At 34.1% G+C, this 16,018-nt stretch overlaps 1 protein-coding gene across 4 annotated transcripts; it reads left to right on the top strand.

Moving 5' to 3' along the window:
* The first annotated feature begins 8,657 nt into the window (after positions 1-8,657).
* Positions 8,658-14,523, top strand: LOC149378711 (protein ZINC INDUCED FACILITATOR-LIKE 1-like). Of its 4 annotated transcripts, XM_089602408.1 has the most exons (17): positions 8,658-8,897; positions 9,796-9,836; positions 10,267-10,327; positions 10,428-10,530; positions 10,999-11,101; positions 11,215-11,268; positions 11,365-11,427; positions 11,714-11,763; positions 12,246-12,321; positions 12,415-12,579; positions 12,672-12,759; positions 12,896-12,981; positions 13,069-13,176; positions 13,292-13,336; positions 13,443-13,531; positions 13,672-13,715; positions 14,245-14,523. In XM_089602408.1, exons 1-17 carry the CDS (start codon positions 8,741-8,743, stop codon positions 14,331-14,333), a joined length of 1,422 nt encoding a protein of 473 aa, XP_089458534.1. In that variant the 5' UTR covers positions 8,658-8,740; the 3' UTR covers positions 14,334-14,523. The 4 variants fall into 4 exon arrangements, with proteins under 4 accessions (XP_089458534.1, XP_089458535.1, XP_089458536.1 ...); XM_089602410.1 differs by lacking the exon at positions 8,658-8,897 and having other exon boundaries at positions 10,400-10,530; XM_089602411.1 differs by lacking the exons at positions 8,658-8,897; positions 10,267-10,327 and having other exon boundaries at positions 9,819-9,836.
* The last annotated feature ends 1,495 nt before the right edge of the window (positions 14,524-16,018 follow it).

Here is a 16,018-nt window from a genome sequence, read left to right as displayed (position 1 = left end):
GAGAGGTTTTACCTTCAATAAGGTATTTTCCTCTTCTATAGAATATCACATATTCATGAGCAAAAATCCCTTATTTCCCATTCCATGTTGGGCGCCCAAGGCTGCCTCCTAGAGGCTTGGATTTGTTTCCTTTTTTTGTTCCTTGCCTTGCCCATTACTCTCTTGGCCGAAATTCCTTGTGCATCTACATGCAAATTTGTTTCCTCTTTTTCTTTTGGCAAGTATCTAAATACATTTATGCACAAAATAAACTCTCTTCTCTTGGGTTTGGGCGTGTAAGACTTTCTAGAAGCCTTCTAGATTTTTCTTCATTTGTTCATAACAACATAAGAAAAGCCCATTAAGAATTTTCAATAAAATTCTTATGAAATGAAATTAATTCACAAGGCCCAATGATCAAGTCATGGCCGAGTGACATTAAGTCATCAAATGAACTTGTCAAAAAATTTATTGACATTCATTTCATCCTTTGTCTCAAAAGACAAAAATACCCTTTTGACTATTTTCGTTCTTGTTTTGACTTAGCTTCCAGTTTAACTATTCCTATCGATGTGATTCGTGACAGTGACCTCATGGACCCAAATGAACAAAGCTTGAGCTAAACACTTGGACTCAAAAGTTCACAAACCTTTTCCAAGTTTAGCTTAATGCCAACTGACTCCACTAAAGAGCTGACACTGAAAATCTCTCGGTTCAAATGAATTTATTTTCTACTCAAGAATTCGACCTAATTATGATGAGCGGATCCACTGAATATTATCTATGTTTACCCTTCATGAATGTCATCAGCTAGTCGGGATTTACTAAATTACCATTTTACCCTTCTAGCTGTTATTTCCTCAACTCCTTTGTCGCTTGTGAATAAGTTAGAAATAATGTATTGACGAGGAGCTAACAAGTCACATTGTTTCATCCAAAAGAGTCAGGACTCAATTTGGACACTGGCCAGTTCATTTATTCACACTCCAAGGAACAAAGCATGAGGTGACATACATTGCATTTCAGCAATCTTGTACATGAATTCCATATCTATGAGAACTTCACAAAGTTACTCATGACAGACTCACAACTTAGTACTTCACCAATAGGCCTTGTTCGGAATCACATAGTGAGTCCGAACTTTGACTTTCTCAAATGAGAATACTAAGGTGTGAAATGACATGTCTCATTTCAGGATTAAGGTAAGCATGATGCAATTCATACATAGTGACTTCGAGACATAAGAGGTTAAATGGTTTGTTCTTATATTGTCTCTAGAAGTGCACTGGTCAATTCAGTACCTTCGGAAGATACCTAGAAGAACTATAGAGTCCCAAACTCTCAATGCCTCATAACCAGACATCATAGATTCTTCTAACAATCATACTGAGGTCAATAGTCCTTTGACCCTAAGATTGCGAATATATCGTTTTAAGCAAACTACGAAGAGTTTGTTCATGCAAATCTACATTTGTCTCTTCGTAAGTTGTTAAGTTTGTTTATGGACTAAAAGACTAAGGTTTTATCATAAAGCTTCAAACAAAGAAAGAATGAATGAACGTTTCAACTTTATTAATGATGAATAAGCAATTACAAGCAAGAGTCTTCGTAAGACTATATTACATCAAATGTACACAAATAGACACTACTACTCTTCTTGTGGGCACCATTGACAACACGTGGCAATTCGATCGGAGGGTGACTCATGACGGCTACACCAACATGTACTCCCTCAGTCACAAGAATCGTACCATCACCCTCGCACCCCTTACTCCAAAGCAAGTTCATGAAGATCAACTGAGGAAGCAACAAGAGAGGGAAAGGTTTAGGGCCCTAGAGAAGGGAAAGGAACCAAGGGATGAGGTAAAAATAGAGAGAAAAAAAGAGAGAGTCCCAGAGAGAAAACCCGAGAGAGAAGTGGGGAGTGATAGAAAAGATGAGGTCATGAAAAGGTGACAGAAAACAAAACAACTTCTTTGCGGGAAAGAGTGATGTGAGGAAAGCCTTCTTTGCCAAACAGCCGATGATTTTACTTGTGTACAATGAGGCTGCCTTATTCACTAACCAACATGGCGAGGTTCTACCTACTTCCATTGTTTCTCTTTTGCAGGAGTTCAAGGACGTTGTTGTTCGAGACATGCCAACGGGACTACCACCGATTCGGGGGATTGAGCATCAGATTGACCTTGTACCCGGGGTCTCGCTTCCAAACAGACCGGCCTACCGAACCAATCCTGAGGAAACGAAGGAGTTGCAACGACAAGTCGAGGAACTTTTGTCAAATGGGTACATTAGAGAGAGCATGAGCCCTTGCGTCGTACCAGTTCGATTGGTTCCAAAGAAGGATGGGTCCCAGAGGATGTGCGTGGATTTCCGAGCCATCAATAACATCACGGTCAGGTATCGATTTCCCATTCCTAGATTGGATGATATGCTAGACGAATTACATGGTGCGTGTGTTTTCTCTAAGATTGACTTAAAGAGTGGGTACCACCAAATTAGAATGAAAGAGGGGGATGAATGGAAAACCACTTTTAAAACTAAACTTGGGTTGTATGAATGGTTACTGATGCCTTTTGGTTTGACTAATACACCTAGCACATTTATGCGACTTCTGAATCATGTTTTGTGTTCGTTCATTGGTAAATTTGTGGTGGTATACTTTGATGATATTTTGATTTATAGCAAGACCCTGGATGATCATGTCTTACACTTGCGTGAGGTTTTTATTGTACTCACATGTGAACAGTTATTTGCTAACCTTGACAAGTGCACCGTTTGCACCGATCACATTGTTTTCTTGGGTTTTGTTGTAAGTTCTAAAGGAGTGCAGGTAGATGAGGAAAAGGTGAAAGCTATTCAAGAGTGGCCGACACCGACAAATGCAGCACAAGTACGAAGTTTTCATGGCTTAGCGAGCTTTTATAGGCGCTTTGTCAGAGATTTTAGCACGATCGCTGCCCCGCTCACGGAGGTGATGAAGAAACATGTGGCGTTCGCATGGGGGCAAGAACAAGAGGAGGCGTTCACCGCAATCAAGGGAAAATTAGTCAACCCTCCTTGTCTCGCATTACCTAACTTCGATAAACCATTCGAGGTTGAGTGTGATGCGTCCGGCGTGGGAATCGGAGCAGATCTCATGCAAGATCGGCGGCCGATTGCGTATTTTAGCGAAAAATTGAGTTGGGCCACCCTTAACTACCCCACTTACGACAAGGAGATGTACGCATTGATTCGAGCTTTAGAGACTTGGCAGCACTACCTTTTGCCAAGAGAGTTCATGGTCCACACCGACCATGAGTCACTCAAGTACTTGAAGGGACAACAAAAGCTCAACAAATGGCATGCGCAACGGATGGAGTTCATCGAGCCGTTTCCATATGTCATCAAGTACAAACAAGGTAAGGAGAATGTGGTAGCCGATGCCCTTTCTCGAAGGTATGTTTTACTTTCCACTTTAGATGCTAAATTGATTGGTTTTGAACATATCAAAGAGTTGTATCTAGAAGACCGAGAGTTTAGTGAGATATTTACGAAGTGTGAGAAGATGGCGTCGGGAGATTACTTTAGGCATGATGGATTTTTGTTCAGGCTTGGTAGACTTTGTGTGCCTAGTTATTCTCTTCGGGAGTTGTTAGTTAGGGAAGCTCATGGTGGGGGCCTTATGAGACATTTTGGGATAGCAAAAACTCTAGGAGTGATCCAAGAGCACTTTTATTGGCCTCGCATGAAGCGTGATGTTGAGAGGATCTGTGGTAATTGTGTCACATGTAGGAAAGCTAAATCGAAAGTTCAATCACACGGTATGTATACTTTGCCTATTCCTAGCTCACCTTGGGTAGATATATCTATGGATTTTGTGTTAGGCTTGCCTAGGACTAAGCGAGGTCCTGATTCTGTTTTTGTAGTGGTTGATAGGTTTTCAAAGATGGCACATTTTATCCCTTGTCACAAAACCGATGATGCTTCTAATGTTGCTGATTTGTTCTTTCGAGAGATTGTTAGGTTGCATGGCATGCCTAGGACGATTGTCTCGGATAGGGATACCAAGTTCTTAAGTTACTTTTGGAAGACCTTATGGGCTAAGTTGGGTACTAGGTTGTTGTTTTCGACTACTTGTCACCCCCAAACTGATGGTCAGACCGAAGTAGTTAATAAGACCTTGTCGACTTTGTTGAGGGCAATAATTAAGAAGAATATCAAAACTTGGGAAGATTGTTTACCACATGTTGAGTTTGCTTATAACCGCGCTATTCATTCATCTACTAAGTTCTCACCCTTTGAGATTGTCTATGGTTTTAACCCACTAACGCCGTTGGATTTATCTCCTATTCCTATGTCTGAGCATGTGAATTTAGATGGTGAACAGAAAGCAAAGCTTGTTAAGCAGCTTCACGAGAGGGCACGACTCAACATTGAGCGAAGAACGGAGCAGTATGCCCAGCAAGCCAACAAGGGCTGCAAGAGAGTGATTTTTGAACCCGGTGATGGGGTCTGGCTACATATGCGCAAGGAGCATTTTTCGGAGCAATGCAAGTCCAAACTGCAGCCGCGTGGCGATGGACCATTCCAAGTTATTCACAGGATCAACGATAATGCCTACAAATTGGATCTTCCAGGTGAGTATAATGTTAGTGCTGCATTCAATGTGACTGACTTATCTCCTTTTGATGCAGATCATGATTTGAGGGAAAATCCTTTTCAAGACGAGGGGAATGATGATGACATGCCCCAAAAGGAGCCGCAAGCAAAATACCAAGTGCCGGAAGGACCCGTGACGAGGGCTCGAGCGAGGAGATTCAAGGAGGAGCTTAACAATCTGATCATCAAGCTCCAGGATGAAGAAGGGGACAAGCTCGCAAAGGAGAGAATTCAAGGAAGCCAAGAAACACCAATGAAGAATGTTATTTGGGCTGAATTGAATTAGTCGGACTATTCCTACTTTTCTATTTCAGTTTGTGTTATTTGGGTCAAGACATGTTATCTAAAACGCCCATGTGTGTTTGTATTGGGATGGTCCTTTGTTTTATGTTTATTAGTACTTAAATAAGGCTAAATGGGCTTATTAGGTTATGGGGCCCATGGAGCTACGAATTTGACCTTTGTAAACTCTATAAATTAAGCCTTTAGGCTGAATGGAAGACACACAATTTGATTTCGAGTTAAACACTTTTCTGTGAGGATTTTCATTCTCTCTTTGGTTCGTTTAGAACTATTCGAGTCTCTTACAAAGCGGTGCGTGTAGGAGTTCGAGACCGACTCATCAGACGGCCATTCGCAACCGCCCTTGGCGTCATTCGATCCACCTTCGTTCCTAAAGTGTAGACGATCCGTCGCTGTGCTATTGGGGTATCGAGTCTCAGAGCTTAATCGGCCGAGGTTCGTATCAGACAAAGTTATAACAAAGTCAGTACCTTTAAACCACTTACGGAAAATGTCACACAATCCACCAAGCTACGATGGATTTTATCATCGTCGATATTCATTAGATTCGCAAAAAAGATAGCACGCAAAAAAATAGGTCTGGCCTTACAAAGGAGAGAGCAGAAGAGTGGTGGTTAAAAAAAATGAGGGAGTGTGAAAGAGAAAGGGAGAGAGGAATGGGTTTTAGAAGTGAGAATAAGAGAGAGAAGAGAAATGGTGGTAGGAGATAAGAACAGTGCACTCCATCTTCTTCAAAGTAGAGATGGAGATGGAGATGAGGTGCACTCTATCTTCAAAATCATGAAATTCTATATATTTGAATCAGATTTGAATAGTATATCACTACTACAAATTAACATATTGGGTGCGAAAGGGTATTAGGTGCGACAAATGTCGCACCTAAGGATGAAGATGCACTATTTTAAGGATTTTATGCATCAATAACCTTCTCTCGGACTCCGTTTCTAGATTTAGACCTGTCATAAAATCATTTTTTTTCATTAAAGAAAGAAATGAAAATACTAAACTGCCATTTTCGAAATCGCCAAATACAACAGTTCAAGTACTCAAGAGAAACTATCATTAAAAAAAAATACTTTGTAAAAAGAAGAAGGTTTGAATAAATAAATTAAAAAAATTCCCTTCCTTCTCTTCATTCATCATATATTCCCATTTTCTACCTTGATAAAAAAAAACACGGAGATTAAAAACAAAAAGAAAAAAAAAATGCAGAAAGGTTAAAAGAAAAACGCGGTGAATTTCTCATTTTATATCTCATAATTTTTAAACAATGAGCTAATTAGTAGCTTAATGTCTGGTTTTATTGATTGTCTTTTTAGAGAGTAGTATCCATAAGAGAGGATGAAATGGCTAAGTAAAAAAAGTGTTATTAATTAGTGAATAATCTCCATTAGAGAGGATGAAATGCTAATGAAGGAATAATTTATGATTTTTTAAGATTAAATTCATTGAGTGTTTTTTATTTATTTATATTTTTAAAGGCATGTGATTTCTATTTCTATTTCTATTTAACATTTATTTTTATTTTATTTTTATAAAAAAAGGGCATAATAGGTGTTTGATTATTTGTTTCATTAAAGGAGAAAGTTAGCCTTACACATTATTAGCTGAAAGGTCACGGAGGCAAACAAAATTTATTATAAGGTCAAATTTACAAAGAATCCCTATTTTATCTCTATAAATTTTTTTAATACTCAAAGTTATTAAAAATTATGACATTAGCCTAAAATTTAATTTATAACTACAATTTAATATTTTTATATGTATTATGTATTTATTTTTAAATTAGTGCATTCTAAAAACCATTAATTCAAATACAACTCACACTTGAAAAAAAAATTAATTAAAATTAATACAATAGAAATCACAATATTTTACATAGACAATTAAAAGAAAACATCATCAAGACATTTAAAAATTACATGGTTAAAAAACTTAAAGTCACAATACTACATATTCAAGAAATATAAAAGTATCAAGACATAATATTAAAAACTTAAAGAGACAATAAATAAAACCAAACTACTTTAGAGTTATATGAAAATTTAATAGCTCGAAAATCACTTCTGGATCCTCCAATATTATCATATATTGTCCCAAGTACATTTGTAGAATTAGAAGTACCATATTGTTGTAATGCTTTAATTTATATTGTGGTGTGTTTTATTTTATTTTTATTAGAAAATGTAATGCTTTAATATATGTACTTTGTTTTCAATCAATAAATGATCATATTTTATGCAATGAAGGAATACATTATTCTTTTTATCATTTTCGGACATATTACTTATAATGTATATGTATTTGGACTAATATGAACAAAATTAATTTTGTTGGAAAAATTTATAATGTAGAAATAATAATGAGTTAAAACTAAATTATAAAAAAATATTGTGAAAGGGGATATAATTAGATATTTTTGTAGAATATGTAAAATAGAGATGGAGTGCAGATAAATAATAATGTTCATTGATGTAAATATGTAAAATAAAGATGAAAAATGAAAATGGAATGGAGATGATATATAACGAGATAGAGAGATGTACGACTTTGAAGTGACAACACCCGAAAAGAAACTGGATAAAAAGAAGAGAAAAGAAAAAAAACACAAAGTGAAAAGTCATATTAATTGCATGATTTAATTAGATGGTGATCGATTTAAAAAGATGGTGATTCGATTATATAATAGTTAATTAAAATTAGATGAATAGTGGATGAATAGTGTTTTAATCGGTCTTACTTATATAATAGTTAATAGATGAAGGGAGATTATATATATATATATATATATATATATATATATATATATATATATATATTAAAGGTTTCCTTACAGAAATTTGTATATAGCTACTCTTATTATCATTATTATTTTGTCTTAATGTAAACTAATCTAAGATAAATAATTTGTCTCTTTCCAGTCCATGTCTTATTTATTCTGATCCATCTACTATCCATGCAATATTTATATTTCTTTTGCCACCAACTACGGGGCTAAAATAAGACTACTTATATCCTTACCAAAAATAAAAAAATAAATAAGACTACGCATACTTCTGAATGAGAGATTATGAATCTTCGTATATGTAGTATTATGAATCTTGTCATGTAATAAATTATTAATCTCACTTAGAAAAAAAAAAAAAAAAGAGAAATTGTTTCGATTAAACTACCACAGTTTTGATAAGTTTTTTCCGATTTTTCATCAAAAGTTTAATTTGGCCAAAAATACTACTAAACCACTTGTACAATACAATTTTGTCATCAACAATTTACATCAATTGTTAACATAAATATCAATAATAAATATCGATTATTGACATCAATGTCAACAAACAGAGAATCCAAAACACACAGATATCAAGAACAGATGTCAATTGTTGATATCATGTTGATGATAGAATTGTATTTGTATAAGTAACTTACTAGTATTTTCGACCAAGTTAAATTTTTGGTGAAAAATTGGAAAAAAAAATAACAAATTGCCATAGTTAGAGACAATTTTCCAAAAAAAAAAAAAAAAAAAAAAAAGAACTAGTAAAAGAATGACGTCAAGGTGATATTGCCTCTTTTATTTTGTCTGAAATTGACTTTAGGATAAATATATTGTGTATGTCAAAATTTCCACTACACCTCGTTATTAATGAGGGACCCACGACACGATATCTAATCCGCAATATTATACGCTCTCAACTCTCATTATTTAATAATCAATTCCTACGTCCATTACTCCATTATAAAACTGGGATCAATTATACATTAAAAAAGAACTTTATTGCGAGAGAGATGATCGCTATCTCATAACCAGAAAAGAAAAATGGCTGTAGAGTCAGAGTCGAGTAGAGAGGGATTATTGAGGAAAAATGAAAAGTACCCAAATTGCCCTGGGTGTAAGGTTGAGCTGTATAAAGAGTCCAATCAAGGTTATCCAATTAAAGATCTCCTACGCATTCTGATCATTGTCCTTACTAATGGTAAGCCTCTCTTTTCTCTTGACTTTTTTTTTTCGCTTCTGAAATTCACAGTAGATCGATCGTAGTGGAAGAGAAAATGAAGTGACTTTTCATTCCACGAGCTTGCATATAACAATGAAATTATCTAAAATCGCACTCTATATATTTTGGTTAGTTTGCGGATACATTTGACTTTTTCTTTTTTCTTGCTCTAAATTTTGAAATCACCACCCAGTTTCGGAATCATCCAGTGAAAGAATTGAGTTTAAACAGCACAAATTTAATGGGGGCCATTATAACACTCCAGAGCTGTTGGTGGTGGTGTTTTCTTTTTTCTTTCTTTTCATCGTTAAATTTGAAGTGGGTATTGAAGAAGAGGCTATTGAGGTAAATAAACAACGGAACATGTTAGACAGCTTGTTCAGTTTGGTAATCAATTAAAGTAAAGCAACGTCTCTTTTCTTTTTTTTCCTATTAAAGATTTGGAGTAAAATAATAATGGATATACAGTTTATGCAATAATTTAACAAGGTAATTCCAAGATCTAATAGGTGTGTTTTTTTATGCAATCGTTTTTTTTTTTAATATAGTATGCGATTTTTTTGTTAATAGTCTTTAGGAACTTGCTAACAGTAGTTAGTCAACTTGATAATAATCGAAGTTTAATTTAAAATGTTAACTAATAATACTTAACTTTTTATATGCAATAAATCAGCACATAGCCAAGTGGATTATTAACAAGAAACTTCAACTTTTTTTTATTATAAAATAATATTGTATTACTATATTTATCTTCACGTTTTTTTTGTTTGTTTCTTTTGGCATTAATATGGATATGGCTTACAATCATCATTCACTGGGGCCAAACTTTTAAGTATATAGACTTTAATAATAATTCATTATTCTCCTTTTTTTTCAGCTCTTCCAATATCATCCCTTTACCCTTTCCTGTATTTCATGGTAAGTCCTATTATTTATCTTCTGATACTTATGTGAAGAAAAAAAAAAGAAGTCCTTACAAAGGTCTACGGACATAATTTCCAACGTAGTATTAATTATCCTTTCCACGTTGTTATAAGAGATTATAAGAAATTATTTAACCTTTATTACGAGGATTGAACCCACTCAATGACACTACACAAGCGAAGATTTAGTGTCACCTAAACCAAGTCCTTGAAGATCTTTTTAATTCATTGTTAAGTATACGCTCTTGTTCGAGTTTATAATATTATTAATTTTGGAAAGACTGATCATTGAAACAATAGTATTTACGTGAATTTGAAAAGGAAAAAATAATATATTGACATGATTGAAGTGTTCAAATTGGATATTTTTTTTCAACGAATTATCTATCATTACTTGGTATTTTAGAAAAGTACTTTTCTTGCAGATTAGGGATTTAAATGTTGCTAAAATAGAAGAGGATATCGGCTTCTATGCCGGATATGTAGGTGGGCTTATTTTTAATAACATTTTTTTATGTGTTTATTTATTTATTATAAGATAATTTATTTCTTAAATAGTGTAAACTGTAAACACATAATGTTTAAGGCTCGTCACTCATGGTCGGAAGAGCATTGACGTCGATTTTGTGGGGAATGTTGTCCGATCGATACGGCAGGAAGCCCATTATAATGCTCGGGACTCTTGCTGTGTAAGTATTAACTATTAAGTCCTGATTATCCTCTTTTTTTAATTATCAATTGAACAATTGACAATCGATACAATGTACCCTGATGAGTTAAAAGTCACAAAATCTCATCCCTTGGGTGTTATTTCAATTTTTACATTTCAACCTTAGTAGAAGCGTATTATTTTTTTAACTGTTAAATTTAACTGAAATTTAGTGTTGAAAGTTTAAGTTAAAATTGACAAACGGTTAAAAAAGGGTAGTATATTATCCGTTGTTAAAAATACAACTTTTTATTTTGAAATAAAAGCTTTTTAGGGACTTTGGATATTATTTTTTACTAAGAAAATGAAAATTAAAAGAAGGTTAATTGAGCTTAACTGTTTTATATTGGACAAAATTCAAGTTTACAGTTAATTAAAAAGAGGTTAACTAAAATCCCATCTTTATAACAAGATGATGATCTCGATGTGTTGTGTTGTGCTGTGGCAGGATTCTTTTTAACTGCCTGTTTGGCCTCAGTGTAAATTATTGGATGGCTATTAGTACAAGATTTCTTCTTGGAAGTTTGAATGGTATACTTGGGCCAACCAAGGTATATATTATAATGCTTATAATTTCCACACATAAATGTCTAAAATTATATATTATAGGTTTTATATATATATATATTATATTTATGATTGGTTTAACTTTCCGAAAAATCAGGCTTATGCCGCCGAAATCTTCAGGGAAGAGTACCAAGCTCTAGGAATGTCAGCTGTGAGATTTAATGACCCTAACTTTTTTGTTTTTGTTTACTTTGGAAAGACCCTTCTTGTAAAAACAAATAAAGCGATAAATTCCGATTTATTTCAGGTTAATATAGGATGGGGCGTTGGACTTGTTCTTGGCCCGGCTATAGGTGGCTTTCTTGCCCAGGTGCACTATGTTCTTCTCAGTGTTTATAAGATTGATACATATAAGATTAATCGCTGTTTATAAATATTTATAATTCAAATTCATGTTCCCGGCTCTCAGTGTAAGTGAGTATTTTTTTAATTTTTTTTAGTATTTATAACAACTTGATTTGATTACTGTAAAAAAATATTAAAAAATTACAACTTCATTGGATTTAATTCTTGGTAAAGTTTGAATCATAATATGGTTATCATAAATTAAAATAAAATTGACGAAAGATTTTGTGGCAATTATTATTTTTTTCCAGCCAGCAGACAAGTATCCGAAAATATTTGCAAAAGATTCGCTCTTTGGAAGGTAAGCCTTTTAAGTGTTATTTTATTTTTGAAAAAGCTATTTGACATAGCTCAATGGTTACTACGAATTAAAATTATAGCTCAAGCATACAAATATTAAAAATATAGTTCATCACTTCCTTCCTAATGGTGTTCTTAAGTCTATTAATATAAGCTGAGTTTATCAAAATCGGTCGATCTTCTTTTTTTCTTAGATTTATGTTCGCAATTGACAACTTTTTATTGTGTCATAGCTCTATGATTTGAATTAGCTTTATGGTTGGATGAACTTCATTGCTGATATTGACCCCAAAAAAGGATCCTATATCAAGAACTATTTGGTAATTTAGCTAAAAATATCTAATACAAGGGAAAACTCTAAATAGGTCATATGCCTATCTTTCCTTTTTATTTTTTATTTTTTATTTTTTTTATGGTTCCTATACAACTCATGTTTTTTAGATTATTAATGCCATCTTGAATTTCAAATCTTGCTTATTACAGGTTTCCGTATTTCTTGCCATGCTTTTGCATATCACTTTTAGCCTTAGTCTCACTGGTTCTCTCATTCTGGCTTCCGGTAATGACAAAACTATTAGTAAACAAAATATTTCCAAAAAGATAAAAAAGAAAAAGAAAAAAAAACTAAAGTCCTAGTGTATGGTTGTTTCAGGAGACACTACACAATCATAATAGTGAAGATAATGGTGACGTGGCTATCGAGAACGGACAAAGCAACGAAAAGAGAGCGAAGCCAAGCATCCTCAGGAATTGGCCCTTAATGTCTTCAATAATTGTCTTCTGCGTTTTCTCGCTTCATGACATGGCATTCAGTGAGGTGTTATTTCTCATCACATTTAAATAACATATATACACTTTTTTTCTTTTTTTTTTGTAATTTTAGATTCTAGCTTTTATTCAAAGCATTAGATACTGTCACTCTTTGCGGTGAGTCCTCGTAAATTTGGCGGATTGGGTTTCTCAACAGAGACCATCGGCGAAGTCCTCGCAATCACGGGTAACCAAATATATTTTTCTTCAAAAGAAATTCTATTCATGACGCGATTTTGAGCAGTAAATAATTCTGAAACGTACAGATAATGGTCTCAAGTAATGTGTTTTTTCTCTTACTGACCCACATTTTCAAATTTTAGGTTCTTCACTTTTTATATTCCAGATTTTCCTGTATCCATACCTCGAAAAACTCTTTGGCACCGTGCTAGTCTGCCGATTGGCCGGGGTAGAATTCTTTCATTTTATTCTTTTATATATATATATATATATATATATATATATTTACTAAACTTAGTCTTTTATGTTATTGCAGGCATTGACAATACCTCTTTTAACAGGATTTCCGTACATGGCTTTATTATCGGCCACACCATTGTTCGTGGTCGTAAATTTAGCAACAGTGATTAAGAGCTTCTTAGGAGTAATTCATTTCAACTAACAGAAGTTCAATACTTTAAAAAAATTATGTAAAATTATATTTTACTAACAACTTTTAGTGGGCTTTTTTGTTTTTGTTTTTGTGTTTGGCTGATTAGGTTTCTATAGGAACTAGCTTGCTCATCTTGCAAAACAGAGCTGTGGTAAAAATTTATTTCTTTAGTGACCAAGTAGTATTTCAATTTAGAAACTATATATAGCTTTCTTATTATATATTTAATCAATTAATTAATTGATGATTAACACCAGGAACAAGACCAGAGAGGCGCTGCTAATGGGCTTTCGACCACCGCGATGTCTGTGTTTAATGCGGTCGGTCCAGCCACTGGGGGTGCTTTGTAAGAATATTATTTTTGTGATAATAAATTTAGACACGCTATTTTTATGATTAGTTTAAAAAAAACACCAAGATATGTAAAGTTTACATTTATTTTCGTGACACTTTTTAGCATATTATTTCATTTTATTTGCTCAACAGGTTCTCTTGGGCTGAGAAACGTAAGGGCTCTTCTATTCTTCCAGGTATTATTTACAGGAAATTCCACAAATATCTCATTTAAAATGATGATTTCCTAAAGCATTCCTTTAGTTGCCCAATTTTTTTAAAATGATTTATTTTGTTATTTTAAATGGAACTGCAAAACAAGTAAAATAACATTGTAAACAAGGAAAAACTGTACGATATATGATACGTGATATTTTAGAAATATAAATAAAAAATAATATATTCTCGAAAACGCTTATAAAAGGGAGGTAGTTGGTTAATTTCCGCTAGTGTTTATCATAATCAATTCTTAAAACGTTAGGAATTAGACAAAATTTGTAAATTGAAATTAAAATTTTAAGGAAAAAAGCGCACTTTGAGAAATCTTTTGCTTGCATCTGTGTAAGATTATACTTCAATGCAACTTAAAATAATTCCTAAAATAGTTTTTTGTTTTGTTTTTGAACTTGCACTTTTTTGTCTCTTACCCCCGAAAACTCATTCTCATCAAAGTTGAGAATAGTTACTAGAAATATTAATGAGATAATTATATAATTTACAATGCAGGCACTCAAATACTCTTCTTCTTCTTGAATGTGATTGAGGCCATCGGAGTTTTGTTGACATTTAAACCTTTTCTCGCCACACGCGAGTGAACGTCATGATTTAAAACAAAGAGATCTATGCCCCAATGTTATCATGTCCTAATGAATTTTCTCAAATCTCATTCTTTTGTTGGATATTTGTTCATCGAGTGACAGAAATAATGTGTGTTTGAGAGTTGTGTGCGCGAGAGAAAAGTTTCGAATTGATAATATGCCAAGTATGCGAGATTCTTATATGATATGTCAAAAAGCCAATATAAAGTAGTATGTAGCATTTGAGCAAAAAAAAAAAAAAAAACGTAGTGTGTAGCATAGTATGCGCGATTCTTATAGACGTCGCTACCTATAAAAGTTAATACGTTTATTTTTATTTTTATCATATACGTTTTTCTTGATTTAAAATTCTGGCACCAAAACACTGAAATTCATTATAGAATTGTGTGCCAAGTAAAAATTAACATGAAGATTTAATTATCAGATATATAATATTCTACCACAGCGTTAGATTAGCTGATCATTGCCTGGTGGAATCAATTTAACGGTTGCAGATGTTTGGTTGAATTATGATTTTAGGAAAGTGTAATTATCTGTAAAACTTTTTGTTTGAATTCATAATATTTTGAGGGTGAAAGCCCAGATCTACTGTTTAAGTTGTCTTGTTAGATGTTATTAGGTGAAGTAAGAACAATTGTAAAGACAACAAGTAAAAGAACACACAAGAGTGGTAACATAGTTCGATCAAACTGCCTACTCTAAGGGGATATGAATCCCGGTGAAAAGAGTAACTTCACTAGACAATAGTATGAGTACAATGACGGAATACATATGGATGATAACCTTCCACTATTCCTAACTCCAAACTATTATAGAGAGTTTCTAATCTAGGCTCCCTTTAGATTTGAGCTCCCCTCACTTTTCACTCTCACACACTCTCAGTGTTTCAATGAATCCCCAATCACCAGCACCGATAGATGAGCTAGGTTTGTTCTCACCAGAAAGAAACAAACACTAGTTGACAAAAGACACCCTTTTTTTTCTTGTCTGAGGTTTTCGGCGTAGTAAATGCGTAACCCTACACAAGAGAGAAACATTCTCTTTTGTAAGAGACAAGCAAAGAGAATGTCCTCTGAACCGTAATAGAGACAGCTGGCGCACATCCAACGTAGCCAGTAAAAAGGTGTCAGCGAGACCATGTCGCACCCTGACAGTGAGAGATGAAAGATGTTCTCTGTAAATGGAGAAGCAGTATGAGGGACATGAGATTTGCCTGAACCAAACGCCAAACTCCATGTAACAACAATCTCCCCCTTTGGCTTTGAGAAGGCAAAACTCTTGACCTGATAAACTGAACAGCCAAGCAGAAGACCCTCAAGCAACACACTGCAAAAACACTCATGTCACAGTGACTGACAGAGGAAAGGAAACACAAGCACAAGCCAAGCAGAAGATCCTCAAGCTACACACTGCAAGATCACTCATGTCAAAGTGACTGACAGAGGAAAAGCACAAGTACAAAACACACACTTCTGCGATAGATAGATATCCACGAAACATAATTTCCAGAGTCAGTATTAGTTTGAAACTCCCCCTTTTTGCCAAGCAAAGGCAAAGGGAGTTTGAGAATGAGGAGAGATAGAAAAGGGAAAGTAATACAAAACAAATTAATCTCGAAAGGAATTAGGAAGATGTGTCCGGAGTAGATGAAGAGCCTGCAGGAAACATTCTGGAGAGAGCCT

The sequence above is a fragment of the Urtica dioica genome, chromosome 12 (genome assembly GCF_054948205.1).
Source record: "Urtica dioica subsp. dioica isolate 48M chromosome 12, U.dioica_male_clone48M_v1_H2, whole genome shotgun sequence".
NCBI lineage: Eukaryota > Viridiplantae > Streptophyta > Magnoliopsida > Rosales > Urticaceae > Urtica > Urtica dioica.
The sequence above is the reverse complement of the archived record's forward strand: the minus strand, read 5'-3'. Positions and strand labels throughout refer to the sequence as shown.

What these genes read in the sequence shown, in the direction of transcription:
- LOC149378711 (XM_089602408.1), top strand. Translation starts at nt 8,741, where the DNA reads ATGGCTGTAGAGTCAGAGTCGAGTAGAGAGGGATTATTGAGGAAAAAT. An exon ending in TAGGTGGCTTTCTTGCCCAG is followed by an intron (nt 11,428 to 11,713) that starts GTGCACTATGTT and finishes ATTTTTTTCCAG; the next exon opens with CCAGCAGACAAGTATCCGAA. An exon ending in TGATTAAGAGCTTCTTAGGA is followed by an intron (nt 13,177 to 13,291) that starts GTAATTCATTTC and finishes TTGGCTGATTAG; the next exon opens with GTTTCTATAGGAACTAGCTT.